The sequence below is a fragment of the Stegostoma tigrinum genome, chromosome 5 (genome assembly GCF_030684315.1).
Source record: "Stegostoma tigrinum isolate sSteTig4 chromosome 5, sSteTig4.hap1, whole genome shotgun sequence".
NCBI lineage: Eukaryota > Metazoa > Chordata > Chondrichthyes > Orectolobiformes > Stegostomatidae > Stegostoma > Stegostoma tigrinum.
The window spans coordinates 20,465,005-20,481,176 of record NC_081358.1 but is presented as its reverse complement, the minus strand read 5'-3'; the positions used below and the strand labels follow the sequence as shown (position 1 = coordinate 20,481,176).

Below are 16,172 nucleotides of genomic sequence, written 5' to 3'. Positions count from 1 at the left end.
CACCGGTAGCTTCTGTATCCTGGAACAGTGAGCTGCCAGTCCTCAGCCCCGTGTTCTGTTATGGCTATATCCCACTGTTGAGGCTGGTTGGCTCACTGAGCTGGTTTGTTGTTCTGCAGATGTTCCATTATTGTGCTTGGCAACATCCTCAGTGCAGCCTCTGATGAAGCGTCGGTGTGTTTCCTGCCTGGCTTTTAAACTCTGGCCTCTGTTGCAAAGTCAAGAATGATGACTTTGACTGGGACAACAGCAAGATCCTGGGACAGGTGAGGCAGAGACAAGCACAAGAATTCCTGGAAGCGTGGCACTCCACAAAGCAGGCTATTAATAAACACATTGAACTCGACCCCATATACATTCCACTACGGAGGAAACACAGAAGTGAGGCAATCCATTGCAATGGACCCCAGAGTTTAAAAGCCAGGTGGGAAAACACACCGACACTTCATCAGAGGCTGCACTGAGGATGTTAGCAAGCACGGTATTGAAATCTCTGCGGAACAACAAACCAGCTCGGCGAGTCAACCAACCTCAACACCCACAACCTGAGCTACAGATCTACTCCAAAACCTCAGATAGTATCCCAGTCCCCAGAGCCAATCCATGCTCTGAGCTCATCTGCCTGACCAGTCAGTCCTTGCGCATTGAAATAAATCCAGAAGTCTTTTCCCTTCCTTTACCGTGCCCCTGCCTATCCTGAATAGTAAACTTGCGCTCGATGGCTAATACTCTCGATGAGTATTTTCCCTGACTTCTCAATGGCCCCTCTCTTCTTCAGAGTCCCACACCCCCATGATCCCCATGTTCCCTTCTTGCCAACTCATGCCTTCCACCTACCATGATGGCTTCTTATAGGTCCCTGCCAACCCATGTCTCTGACCCCAATAGCCCCTCGTACCTTCAATGCACATACACCCTGTACACACTGTGTTTGGAATCAATTCACCCTGTAGCAATAACAATGTTTTTGAACCAGCTTAGGAAAGCAAAAACACCAACTCATAATTTTTGAAAAGGACTATTTATCTTATAATACTGCAGGTGACCTTTCATTGTCAAGAGGTTGATGTAATTAAACATTTTTTAATCCTTTCCAACCAAACATTGAAGCTTGTCAAAGGCAATCACATAAGAGATGACTGTTTACCTGACGTTTTTATGAGGTTATATTCAAAGTCAATTGTTTTCTTCAGCTGTATAAACAAAATCAGAAATTGCTGGAAAAACATGACAGGTCTGGCAGCATCTTTCGAGAGAAAGTACAGTCAATGTTTCAGGTACAGTGACCATTCCTCAGAATTGGAGGATGGGGTGTGCTCTTGTGACGTGATGCTAGCTCCCCTACCTGTTGGCCACAATGACAGGCAAAAGATAAGACTGAAGCATTCACAGCAATATTCAGCCAGAAGTGCCAAGAGGATAATCCATGTTGGAGAGGATGATCAAAAGGATACAATTTCATTAAAAAGGCACAAAAGGCATAACAGGCATAAAAAGGAAGGCAGAGAGAAACTAACAGCTAAATCTTACCACATTTTGACAAAATATAATTTCTATTGAGTTTTATGGATGGTTTCTCTCTCAAGGCCTATCAAGTTTTCTTGTGCTATCATCGCACACTCATCTCACTGACAACTTATCAAATTCCTATGGTGTACCACTTATGCAATGCTAGCTCAATTCTCACTTGTTGTACATGGAGGTATTCAGCACTGTCAGGATATCCTGGGATCCTGGCCACCAGTTCTAAGATATAAAATCACATTGTGCATCCTGTCAAGCACTGAGAGTCCAAAACTTCCCTCCATGACATCTAACTGGATATGGTACATAAGGGGAAATTGTCATCCCACTTTGCAAACAAAAGACCCTGAGTGACTATTAAACTGACCCTACACTTACCTCATACACCCCAAACTTCACTTTCCCAACTCTATATACACCCCTCTATTGGATCATTGGCAACTCCTGACCCAATGCTTATCCCCTATGCCCACCAGACTTCATGCCACTGCAATGAAATGGAAGTATGGCTTTGAGTTTCTGAGGGATTCCTGATCAAAATCTCCTCTCAGAAATGCAGGGCTCTCTTCTTTGATAAAAATGGCTGGCACGCCAATCTGCCTGTCATTTCCAGTCCTTGGAAAATTTGGCCCTATTCCTTTTTTAACCTATATCCAATTTAGGAGCATGGGAAGAGGAAGAGGCAAATCAGGTTCCACTTGGATTGTTGCTAATCCATATCTTAATTCTAGACAGCTCTCTTACTTTGAAACTGTAGTTCAAATAAATCTACATTGAATGCAACAGGAGCTCACTATTATGGAGCTTGCACTGAAAGAATCTTTCACTGCATCTCGATCATCATTGATCAATGTCTCAAATACTCTGTCTTTAATCAATATTTCTTGATAAACTTAGGAAGGTATAGGAATAGCAGTCAACCATTCAACTTCACTGTTGAATTAGATAATGGGTGATTTGTATCTGCCCAGCCACCTTGCTTTGATTTCTCACACTACGTTATTAACACGTAATTAAAAATTTAGATCGATTATTCACTTTATCTCACAAAAGATTGCTTTCCCAGATTTTCCCCTCCAGCATGTTACCATTTTTTTTGTGTGTCTGCGGGGGGAATTTACAAGGGGGTTAGAGTTTTAACAGTAGCTATATGTTCATAGTTATTTACCTGCTGCTATTATTATTTATTTCGAATATAAAGTAATCATTGTTAAGTTCAGAAACCTGGTCTGTGCTTTCTCTCAACCTGGGTCTAAAAGATAGGCAAATTGTGAAATGTTGAATATTTTCATAAAATTGTTAACTTCTGTTATGATTCTGGGTGGGCATGGCTTCATTTCCATTGTTCTACCTCAGTGAAGTATGGCAGAGTTAAGAGTGAATGCCCTAGACATCAAGGTAACATTTATGTAAGAGCTATAAGGAAGTGGGGGTACTTAGTGGGAGAGAGATGCACTGAGATCTTTCTAAAGGGAGAGAGGATAACTTCTTCAAGGTGGACATATCTAGAAGAGGCTTCGCAGTAGGGTTATACCTCACTCAGAGTAAGTAAGAACTGCTGATGCTGGAGTCAGAGATAACACATTGTGGACCTGGAGGAATACAGTAGGCCAGGCAACATCAGAGGAGCAGGAAAGTTGACGTTTCAGGTGGACCTGGAGGAATACAGTAGGCCAGGCAACATCAGAGGAGCAGGAAAGTTGACGTTTCAGGTCAGGACTCTTCTTTTCTGACTGTGTTATCTCTGACTCCAGCATCAGCAGTTTTTACTATCTCTATAGGTATTTAGCCTTTTGGTTTGCTCCACCAATTGATATGATCATGGTTGATCTCACCTTGGCCTCAAATCCACTTTCCTGCCCACTCTCAGTGAACATTCAACCACTACTAATTAAAAATCTTTCTATCTCCTCCTTAAACTTATTCAATGTCCCAGCATCCACTGCACTCTGCGGCAGTGAATTTTACAGATTCACAACCATTTGAGAGAAGCAATTTCTCCTCAACTCTTGCTTAAATCTGCTGGTTTCAAAACTATGTCCTCTCATTCTAGATTATTCCAAATCCATTCTGCATTAACTTTGTCAATCCCCTTTAGCGCCTTATATACTTTACAAAAGGAAGTACAATGCTGCTCCAAGACTGTGGAAGACCATCTCCGGGACTGCTTGGAATCGGTGAACTGGACCATGTTAAAGTACTCGGCAGAAAACATAGACACGCATGCCACTGCTGTCATTAGCAAATGCGTGGAGGACTGTGTACCAAAGAAGTTAATTCGAGTGTTCCCCAACTGTAAACCTTGGATGAACCAGGAAATCCACTCCCTACTGAAGATTAGACATGCAGCATTCAAGTCGGATGACCCAGACCACTACAGAAAATCCAGATATGACCTCCACAAAGACACCAGGAGGTAGTACCAGTACATGTTAGAGGCCCAAATCTGCCAAACAGACTCCTGCCATCTATGGCAAGGCCTAAATAACATTATGGGATACAATATGAAGTAGAGCAGGATAGCAGACAAAGTCACATCCCTCCCTGACATGTTCAATGGTTTCTATGCTCAGTTTCAGCAGAATGTCAGAGATGCAGCGAACTTTGCCCCGTGAGCCCCGGTCATACCTGCGCCCTTGGTCACTGTTGCAGACATCACACTGGTCTTCCTGGGAGTCAACCCAAAGAAAGCAAGAGGCCCGGAAGTTGTCCCTGCCTGAGCACTCAGATCCTGTTTGGATTAACTGGTGGATGTATTTACTGACATCTTCAACCTCTCCCTCCTACAAACCAAAGTCCCCACCTGCTACAAGAAGACCACCATCATCCCTGTACCTAAGAAAGCACATGCAATGACTACCACCCAGTGGCCCTGATCTCTATAATTGTGAAGTGCTTTGAAAGGCTGGTCATGGCCAAAGTTGACTCCAGTCTCCCAGCCTGTCTTGATCCCCTGTAATTTGCCTATCGATGTAACAGGTCCACAGAGGATGCCATATCCCTAGCCCTGCACTCATCCCTGGAAGATCTGGACATCAAAGACATGTACATCAAACATCTGCTCATATGTCTATCGCTCCACCTTTAACACCATTATCCCCTCCAGACAGATCTCAAAACTCTGTGTCCTTGGTCTCGGCTCCACCCTCTGCAACTGCATCCTCAGCTTTCTGATCCACTGGCCGCAATCAGTGAGGATAGGTAACTGCACCTCCTCCACAATAACACTCAACACTGGAGCACCCCCAAGGATGCGTCCTCAGCTCCTTACTGCATTGCCTGTACACCCATGACTGTGTTGCCAAATTCCGAATGAACACCATCTATAAGTTCACTGAAGAGAACTCCATAGTAGAAGGGATATCTAGCAATGACAAGTTAAAACACAGGGGAGATAGAGGGCTTCGTGACAAGGTGCAATGAGAACCACCTGTCTCTCAACATCAGCAAAACCAAAGAACTGACCATTGAGTTCAGAAAGAAAGAAGGAGAACACACCCCCATCTACATCAATAGAACTGAGATTGAGAGAGTGGAGAGTGTCAAGTTCCTCAGAGTGACGATACCAACAACTTGTCCTGGACATCCCACGTAGATGTAACAGTCAAGAACGCACAACAACACCTCTCCTTTGTCAGGCAGCTCAGGAAATCTGGCATGTCCATCAGGTACCTCACCAACCTCTACAGATGTACAATTGAAAGCATACTGTCCGGGTGCATAACAGCCTGGTATGGCAACTGCTCTACCCAGCAGTGTAGGAAATTACAGAAGGTGGAGTGCACAGCTCAAACCATCACGGAAGCTAACTTTCCATCCGTAGACTCCACTTACATGATTCACTGCCGCGGAGAGGCTGCCAATATCATCAAAGACCCATCACACCCTGGTAATGATCTCCTACAACCTCTTCCATCAGGCAGGAGATACAGAAGCCTGAACAAACGCACGAGTAGGTTCAGCCACAGCTTCTTCCCAGCCTTAATTATACTGATGAATGGATTCTCTACCCTCAAATAATGCTGATCATGCTAACGTTAATCTCACTGAGCGCATGCCCTGTGAAATGTAACCTGTATGCCTCTGTCTAAGTCTTTTTTACCTGTACACCCTTGCTTATTATGATCTGACTGTATGTTCATAAGCAAAGCTTTTCATTTGAGAGAACCTCCTCCGAATTGCCTCCAATACAACTACACCCTTCTTCGAATCAGGGCACCAAAATTTTCCGCTATATTCCAGCTGTGGTCTCATTAATGTCTTAAACAGATTCAGCAACTTTTCCCTACTTTTAATAAATGTCAAAATTCCATTTGCTTCCTTATAACCTGTGTATTACTTTTCTACAATTCATGCACAAGAACACTCTCTACACCAAAACATTCTGAAGTTTCTAAAAACTGAAAGTGCCTTTCTATTCCTCCAAGCAAACTGGACAAGCTCACACTATATTCACTGGTCTAATTCAGTTTGTAGTCAACGGTAAGTCCCAGGCTTGTGATGGGGGTTTTGTGATGATCGTACTATTGAACAATGTGGAAAAATATCTAGATTCTCTCTTGTTGAAGATGGTCATTGCCAAGCACTTGTGTCGCATGGGTTTTAGTCACTTACAGCACATGGACACAGATTGTTTTAGCATCTGAACAGTGGCAGATGACCCGGGACGTGGATCAATCATCCCCATTTTGGATCTTACAATGGAGGAAAGGAAATTAATGTAGTAGCTGAAGAGGGTTAGCCCTTGAATGCTGCCTTGAGGAACTCCTACAGCAATATCATGTCTGAGATGATTGGAGTCCAATGGTGTAACCATTCCCTTTGCGCTAGGTATGATTCCAAGCAGTGGAAAAGTGCCCTCCTAATTTCCACTGATAGTACATTTAGGTCGAGTTTGACAAACAAAGCTGATCGTGGATAAAGCGTGAGCACTTTGAGCGAGAATTCTGCCTTTTTGGCTCGAAGGAAAGAAGAGGCTTCGAGTGGACAGATGGTGGGTTAACAGGACAGAGCTCAAGGGAAAAAAGGGCAGCTGCTGGCTCCAACACCAATATCAAAGATGGCGGCGGCGTTTGCCCATATCAAAGATGACGGCGTTCTACTTTGTTGGCTCCCCATTTTGCACATGCGCGGTACCTGATCCTCCCCCCTCCCACCAAGTAGTTCCCGGATTGTGGACAACACACAGAAAGAGAGAGAAAAAAAATCACCGAATTTCGCCAAATCGCCCCTCGGTACCGGGGGATACCCCCCTCGCCCCGTAACCTAACCTCGGGACTGCATAAACCTCCGCTTTTCCCCGACCCTAGCTCCTCGGCGGTGCCGCTATGAGCGGCTCCAGGAATAACCGGGTGATGATGGAGGGGGTCGGGGCTCGAGTGGTGCGGGGCCCTGACTGGAAATGGGGCAAACAGGACGGGGGCGAGGGGCATGTGGGCACCGTGCGGAGCTTCGAGAGCCCCGAGGAGGTGGTGGTCGTCTGGGACAACGGCACCGCCGCCAACTACCGCTGCTCCGGGGCCTACGATCTGCGTATCCTGGACAGCGCGCCGACAGGTAAAGCGGGGCATAGGGACAGGCGAGGCTGGGGCCGGGGCCAAGGGTGGTCGCCTCTCATTGTGCTTATCCCGGCCTGTCTGGTAAAGGGGTGGGGGTGGGGAGAGCTGAGGGCAGGCCCCAACCTCGGGAGGGCAATCAACATCCAAAAATCTACCCCACCGCCTGTGTTCGGAAATCAATAGGAAAATGCATCCCCGTTAACAAAATTAAAATTGACCTCCAGGTAAATGAATCATGTTTGGAGAGGCTGAGTGATGGGCACTGAAGCGACTGCTATAGAAAACGAATACAGCGACATCGGGATGAGACGAGTGCCTTATTAAAATGTGACGCTGTTATTTCACCTGATTTACTGAAGTTAAACGCGAGTTTTGGCGATTAATTCAGTAACACATAACCGTTTCCTGTTATCTCTGCGGCTTTGTATTGCCCCTCCCTTATTCATTTACTACTTCAGTCATATATTCCTCATATGGCTTTGCTTTGATGTTTTCCAGAAATGTTCGTTTTTCTGTTGAGGCACAGATTCATTTTCGTGTCCACAGACGTGATTAGTTTGCGTCAGTTAATGTAAACAACGGTTTCAATGTTGAAAACAAGCAGTGATTGAACATTATTATTTATTGATAGAAATTTACCCAAGGGATATAATGCTGTCCTACCTTCCTGTGCACCTGTAGTTGTTACGGTTTAATGATCTTTTGGAATGTAGTGTATGCATAAGTTGCACGTCTGTACATAATTTAAACAGACATCTAGTTTCCTGGGCATGTTACAGTTATCTGTATTCGTCTTGTGAGGCTCATCAATGTTTGTTATTTCTGGATCAGATGTAATAACTGTCAAAGAAAATAGCTATCTGCAGAATGCATTTAGTGATCATTGTTACTTGCCGAAAGGTCAATTCAACATGTTACATTATCGATACTGCTTCTTACATGTTATTACTGGAATATGATACAATTAAAAAAACCCTCTGCAAGTAACTTGAATATGATTGCCACTTGAGCATGTTGGAAATAAAACCACCTTTCCAATAAATTGTAGTCTATGTTTGAATTAAAGATTGGAAACGAAAAATCATTGTGAAGATTTTTTGTAATCAATACTTACACACGTACTTCTGTTTGGAAATTTATGCATTTTTTTTCTGTCATTATATCTTGTTTCAAACATATAGCACAAGAATAAGTGCAGTAAATTACTATGCCACTGTTAAGGTAAAATACAAATATAATCACAAACCCTATTTCCAGTCTTCCTAAGTTAAGTTTTGTTTAAAAGCTAAATTAAATTTTGACTGTGTTTAATTAATTTGGTAAATAAGTTTAAGCAAGAATGTTTCCAAGATGATAGAGTCTCTTGGGTTAACTTCTATTCTGATTCATGAATGTATTGTTGGGGCAATGGATGTTATCTAAAGATTGTTTGTCTTGAAACTAATGTCTGTACCGCTGCTTCTAATAACTGGAGTAGTACTTAAACATTTACTGCAGTTGGCAGTTTGACGGCTTTGTTAGCTTGAATAGATTTCCGTTGAAACTAGGAGCTGTCAAACTCAGTTTAGAAACTGTGCATGTTTGAGATATGTTTAGGTTGTTTTCAATTTGGCTTTTCAGTATTCTAATTGTTACTGAAATCAAATTACATTATAAGCAGACTGATATTAGCAAAGCACAGGCAGCAATTAGCTGAGTACAGCCAGGTAACTTCAATGCTGGGAATTGGCTACCTTTCATCTTTCACCTTCACTTGACAAAAGCATGCCCAATATCAACATCTGGAAAGTTAAATGGTCCAATCACATCAATGTTCGCTGTACAAGCAGAGGAAAGTCTAATAATTCTGCACAGAGTAACTCACCTGAACTCTGAAAGCTTTTGTTTTAACTTGAAATTGCAGGTGAAGGCGATCTTGCCAGTTGGCTGCGAAGGTGCATCACTCAAATCTAAATATAATCCTTTTGTAACAGCAATTATCATGATTGCTGGATTCTGTCTGTTCCTTCCGTCACTGGTGGACAGAGGTTGCAATACATAACATATACAGGATGCGTGGTTTCTGTAAAAAGCTTCTTTCCCCTCATGATCCTTTTCCAGTTGCCAAAGCTAGAAACTCAATGACATGGCAACGCCATTGGCTGAATACCATTAGCTCCAAGCTGTTTCTTGCCTTGTGTTGAAAAGTATATTCCCATTGTCAGAGGACCAATATCTTTGAATTTATTTCCTGACTTTATGGAAAAGCCATAATCTGAAGAACAACGCCAGCTCAAGGTGGCACACTGCCAGAGCTCTTTGGAAAATGTAGAAAATTAGGCTTTACCCAAGTCACTGATTTTCTCAGAAGGAACATTTTTGAAATTCTGAAGTTACTGTGTAAGTTTTTTGTCATGGCAGACGGTACTTGCTTACATTACAAAATGTCCTCATGATAATGTTAGAAATTGTTCTCCTTCTGAGGGCTCTAATTTATTGAAAATGTGATCTCCAATAAATGCAGTTAGGTACTAATGTTAAAAATCACAGGGTTACTTGGAATATTTACAGACTAAATCTTACTGTGTCAGTGTTTATATCTTTTATGATTTTGGCCATACTCTAAAAGCCAACCTTTCTTCCTTGCAAACTGTCAGTCTGGATCTGTTGGCTTAAATTTCACCTCTGAGTCAGCAGTTTGGGAGATCAAATTCTGCTGCGTGGCTTTAGGACTGAGGGTTATATTTCAGTGTTTCACCACGTGTGTTGTGCTGTCTTTCAAATGGAAAGTTTAAATTGAGGTCCTGGAAGTGATCAGGCATTCAACATGTTACTTCAAGAGGAGTTGGGGTGGAAGGTGACGTGGATGGAATACTGTCCCTGTCAGAATTTCATCCCTCACTTTTCTTTCCTCTTCCAAAATACTTTAGTTGGACATGTAGGCCACTCACTGTTTCTGAGGCCTTGCTGCTGTACATTATTGTTCTTGGGCAAACAGAACATGCCATGTGTACAATTAATTACTTTTGATGTGTAACCAGGACTGTGAATGGCTCCATATAAATATGAGTTCCATATCTCCTCTTCAGTCAATCATTTGAGCTGTAGGACTTTTTGGTCTCAACTTTATTCAAGGAATATTCCAATTCACGATGGAAGAACTGTTAATTATATGACAATAGTGGTCCAACATTAACTTAAAGGTGTTGGTATTAGTATTTGTTTATATTCTCAATCTGTGGGCCCTGTATTTGTGGTCAGAAATGACACAATGGCAGTGACGAAGTTTGGGATCTCTGTCGTGGACTCCCCTTTTCTTCATAGGCGCTTAAATTTAGGACAAAGTGGTGAGGTGTGCCCAAAAAGGCCGCAGCAGTGATGTCAGCATGCTAGTTAAACAACAAATCGCATTGAAGTAGACTCAGACAACAAATCAAGACATTCAAAATGAAATCAGTGAACGCTTGGAAATATTCAGCAGTATCAGTGGTAAGAGAAACTATTAACATTTTCTGTACATTAAAGGTAATTTGAAAAGCTCTTCAGAATTTGTTGAAACACGTCTGTTAATGATCATGTTCCCAAAAGAACCAATTTCGGCTCAAGATAACACAGTGTGGAGCTGGAGGAGCACAGCAGGCCAGGCAGCATCAGACGAGCAGGAAAATTGAGGTTTCGGATCAGGACTGTTCTTCAGATATGGGTCTTTTTGGCTTAGTTTAGTCTGAAGAATCTCTTTGAAAGCCTGTATATAGATGTTTGGCAAAGATTTTCAATTGTGACTAGTTTTGAGAGCAGGGCTGGCTTCAGTAAACCTGGGGATCATTGAAGTGAAAGGTGCAGAGAATCCTTCTTGTGCCTGAAGTGGAGCAGGATATGTTTTGGATTCTCGTTGCATTGAGCAGCCTCTCAAGCATAGTCCATCAGTTGGACCAATACTAGTCCACATGCTAATTCTAACACCTTTAAGGTAATGCTGGACCACTACTGTCACATAATTAACTGATCTTTGTTTATTCCTCTTTGAGTCTGTTTTCCTACAATTGAGGCATCCTCCTTCAAGGTCTAACAATGACTCCCGCAAGCAAACAATTTGTTTATGTGATAGTTTTGCGACTTACCAGAAACCCAGATAATGTAACTAATATATATGCTCTTGCTATTCGTTAGACCAGCCAAGTGAATAAGCGTAATGAACATCAAAATTGTTTCACCTAAATTTATTCAATATTAAAAGCACAATGCTGAGTTGAATGAGCTGCAGTATTGCTGTACAACCATCCGTGTTTTGTATGATCCTGGTAAACAGTCCAGGAGCTTTGGAGCTTCTCTTGTAAACCATCCTGCTGACGCCTGTGCGTGACACTGTGGTATTGAAATACGTTTTTTGGATATGTGAGCTATGACTGTAGACTACTTGTGTGATTTCCAACAAGATTTCTACCTGTTGCGTTTTGAACAATTTATCAAATAACTTTGAAAAACTGCTGATATATGCAATGCTTGAATATATTGCCTTGGGTTTTATGGCAAGTGTGTAAACTGAGGGATCACAAAGCACAGAACCACAGCTTTAAATGGAAACATTTGACATTCAGCAAATTTGGGCAGGGATTTTGGAGTTGGGTCAAGGCAAGTGTTATGGTTTTTGAGGAAGAAGTGTGATGGTGAATGGCAGACCAGAGAGGGCATTGGAGATGGATCAGATTGAAGGCATGGATTGTGGTTGTTAAGTTGGGGTTAGGTGTCAGGTTGGCATTGGTTCAGACTGACATGGAGTTTGTGGTCAGTTTGGGGTTGGTTAAAGGGATGGGTGTTGGGTTGGAGTGGGATTTGTGGTAGTGGGATAGGGTTGGGTGAGTGGGCATCAAGCTGTGTGAAGTTATTGCTAGGGGAGCATTTGGGGTCAGAATGTGGAGGCAGTTTGGTTAGGTTTGAGGGAGTGTACTCGATGTCTGCTGGGTCTGGTATTTTGATTGGGTTGAGGGGATGAGTGAGGGCTGTGTGTTGGGATTAGGGGGCATGTTGGGTTGAGGAAACTGGATTTGTTCAGTTTTGGGGTGCTGGGAATGAATGGCTTAGGGTTAGTTGGGGATAGGGCTGTCAGGTTAGTATTTGAGCAATGGCTTTGTGTTGTAGAGCTGGGGGTTTTGAGTATGGGTTGGATGTTAGGTGGTTACTGGGTGGCGTCAGGCCAGAGTCGGACAGTGTAGGCATTGGAAAGGTTGTGGTTTTAGCCTGGGTAAAGCCCATTGTTGTCAGGTCAGGTGTAAGTTTTGGGATGGACATGGAGAATCACGTCTGGTTGGGGAGTGTGGAATGGATACTTTATTAGGTCATTATGTGGGTATCAGATCAGGCCAACTGGTCATATTGTTGGGTAGGGAGTTTAGTGGTTGGATCAGGAGAAGCTGTCAGACCAGGCTGGAGTTGTGGTCAAGCCATGGGTAGTGTAGCGATGGGTTGGGACTTGAGCTGAGTTGGCTCAGAGATCAAATGGGCCAGTATTAGATTGGAACAAGTGTTTTAGGCAGTAGAATGTGGGTCTGGGGAGGGTAAGGCGTTGGTGTTAGTTTGGGATAAGTGTTGATGTTTTGTGGTTTTGGTGGGTGTGGATGTTGAGTTGGGTCAGCAGTGTTGGTGGGATGGGTCTGATTTGGATCCATGGTATGGGTTTAGGACCTAGTTTGGGTTAGACAGGGTTGTTAGATCCAGTTTGAAGAGTGAGAGGTGAATGCCATGTTTGGATGGAGGGGGTGGATGAGGTGCGAAGTCTGGTTATGATTTTGGTGGGTTTTGATGTGGGTTTGTCAGATGGTGGGTCTGTGATGAGTTGGGTTCCAATTTAAAAGTTACCCAGAGTACAGTATTAAAATACAATATAATACAGCACAGGAGCACACCCTTCAGCGCTCCAAGCCTGCACTGATTCTGTCATCTTATTTAGACCCACTATTTAATGCCCATCAGAGATGATGGGAACTGCAGATGCTGGAGAATCCGAGATAACAAAGTGTGGAGCTGGATGAACACAGCAGGCCAAGCACCATCTTAAGAGCACAAAAGCTGAGGTTTGGGCCTAGACCCTTCATACGCTGTTTCTGCCCCTCTGTTCACCTACTGTTCATGTGTGCATCGAGATACGCCTTAAATGTTGCTAAGTTGCCTGCTTTCACCACCTCCATTGACAGTGCATTCCAGGTACCCATAACCCTTTATTTGAAATAGTATCAGAGATAATGGGAACTGCAGATGCTGGAGAATCCAAGATGATACAATGTGAGGCTGGATGAACACAGCAGGCCAAGCAACTCCTGAGATGCTGCTTGGCCTGCTGTGTTCATCCAGCTTCACATTGTATCACCCTTTATTTGAACATTTTTTCCCCTAAAATTTTCCATTTTCACCTTGAACCTGTGCCCTCTTGTAGCTGATCTTTCCACCCTGGGAAAAAGCCTCTGACCATCAACACTATCTATGTCACCTATAATTTTGTAGACCTCTATTAGTTCATTCCCCAGCCTCTCTTTTTCCAGTGAAAACAAGTTTATCTAACTTTCCTCATAACTAAAAGCCTCCACAACAGGCGACATCCTGGTAAACCTTCTCTGCACCCTGTCCAAAGCATCTATGTCCTTCTGGTAATGTGGCGACCAGAACTGCATACGGTATGCCAAATGTGGCCTAACTAAAGTTTTAGACAGCTGTAATGTAACTTACTAACTTTTATATTCGATGGCCCGGCAGATGGAGGCAAGAATGCTGTGTGCTGCCTTGACCATCTTATCGACCTGTGTTGCCACTTTCAGGGATCTTCGGACCTGTAGGCCCAGGTCCCACTGTATGTCAGTGCTCCTGCCACGGGGGAGGTGATGGGCTAGTGGTATTATTACTAGACTATTAATCCGGAGACCCAGATAATGTTCTGGGGACCTGTGTTCAAATCTGACCATGGCAGATGGTGGAATTCGAATTCAGTACAAAAAAATCTGGAATTAATAATTAAATGATGACCATGAAGCCATTGATTTGTCAGGAAGAACTCATTCATTCAGGGAACAAAATCTGCTGCCCTTAACTGGTCTAGCCCACATGTGACTGCTGACCCACAGTGATATGGTTGACTCTTCACTGTCCTCTGGGCAGTTATGGATCGGGCAATAAATTTTAGCCTAACTGGAGGCGGCCTCATCACATGAGTAAATTTTTAAAAATTGCACAATTTGCACCTGAATTTGATATTGCAAAATGCATCGCTGCCCATTTGTCTGAATTAAACTCTATCTGCCATTTCTCTGCCAAAATTTGCAATCTGTCTATATCCTGCTGCGTCCTCTGACAATCCACCTCACTATCTGAAACTCTGCCAATTTTGGTGTCATCTGCAAACTTACTAATCAGGCCACCTACATTTTCCTTCGGAGCGTATAAAACAAACAGAACGCCATGAATTACTGATCTTCATTCTGAAAAGCACCCTTCCACAGCTGTACTCTCCCTTCTATGACCAAGCCAGTTTTGTATCCATCTAGCCGTCACACCTTGGTTCCCATGATACTCTATCTTTTATACCAGCTGCCACGTGGTAACTTATCAAATGTCTTAGTAAGATCTGTGTAGACACATCTGCTGCCCTTCCTTCATCATTTGTTCTTGTCACCTCCCCAAAAAAACACAATCAGCTTGGTGAGACATGACTTTCCCTGCACAAACCCATCCTAGATACCACTAACAAGTCCATTTGCTTCTAAATGCGAATATGCCCTGTCTCTCATATCTTCTCCAACAGCTTTCCACCATTGACGTCATTCTCTGTGGCCTGTAATTACCTGGGTAATCTCTAGTTCCCTTCTTAAACAAAGGAACAAAGTTGACCATTCTTCAGTCCTTTGGAACTTTGCCTGAGGCCAAAGAGGAGACAAAGATATCTGTTAAGGCCCCAGATACTTCCTAAATAAAAACCGGAAGAACCGTGGATGCTGTGAATCAGGAACAAGAACAGAAAGAAGTTGCTGGAAAAGCTTAGCAAGTCTGGCAGAATCTGTGAAGAAAACAAAAAATCAGAGTTAACGTTTTGGGCCTGGTGACCCTTCCTCAGAACCCTTCAAAGCGTACACATCTTTAGACTGTGTGTGGGGGGGGACCAGTGTCTAGGCCCGAAACATCAGCCTTCCTGCTCCTCTGATGCTGATTGGCCTGCTGTGTTCATCCAGCTCTGCACCTTGTTATCTCAGACACAGGGAGAATGTGCAAATTCCGCACAGACAGTCGCCTGAGGGTGGAATTGAACCACCCGTCTCTTCCTCTGTCTCCCGCTGGCATCTGGGAGGTCTGTAGTACAATCCCAGCAATGTAATTGCATCCTTCCTTAGTGAACTCAGCCACAGTAGGGGCACTTAAACAGTCCTTGGATAAGCATATGGATGATGATGATGGGATAGTGTAGGGGGATGGACTTAGATTAGTTCACAGGCCGGCGCAACATCGAGGGCCGAAGGGCCTGTTCTGTGCTGTATTGTTCTAAGTTCTATGTTCCTATTCCTGAGCTCTACTCATAATGCCTTGCTGCAGGATCCACCCAGATTGTCCTTCCTCACTATAGCTGTGATCTGCTCCCTTACCAGTAATGCAATTACCTCATTTCCTTTGCTTCCTCTTCTGTCTCATCTAAAAGATCAATATGCTAGAACATTAAACTGCAAGTCCCGCCCCTCTTTCAACCATGTGTTGTGATAGCAACAATATCATAATTACATGCATTAATCCAGTCTGTAAGTTCATCCGTCTTACCTGTTATACTACTCTTCCTTTTAGTGATGTTTTCCTTAGTCTGAAGCTCATCTCCGGTCTCTATACTTGTTGACCTTATTCTCACCCGGCTGCCATACTCGAGTCAACCCTTCCCACTGTCATTTTCAAACTTCCCTGCCAGGATATTGGTGCTTCTCCAGTTTAGGTGCAACTCATCCTTGTACAAATCCACCCTTCCCTGGAAGGCATCCCAATGAGCCATGTATCTGAAGCCCTCCCCCTACTGTTTAGCCATGTGTTCAATTGTGCAATGTCTCTCTTCCAATCCACACATGTAACATGGAGAGTAATCCTGAGATT

At 43.4% G+C, this 16,172-nt stretch overlaps 1 protein-coding gene across 2 annotated transcripts in view; it reads left to right on the top strand.

Moving 5' to 3' along the window:
• Positions 1-6,669: 6,669 nt before the first annotated feature.
• The window catches only part of mib1 (MIB E3 ubiquitin protein ligase 1), a 134,948-nt gene continuing 125,445 nt past the window's right edge, over positions 6,670-16,172 (top strand). For both annotated transcript variants that reach the window (XM_048528907.2, XM_048528906.2), the window contains exon 1: positions 6,670-7,080. In XM_048528907.2, coding sequence (XP_048384864.1) covers positions 6,852-7,080 — 229 coding nt within the window. In that variant the 5' untranslated portion in view covers positions 6,670-6,851. The remainder of the gene's footprint in view (positions 7,081-16,172) is intronic.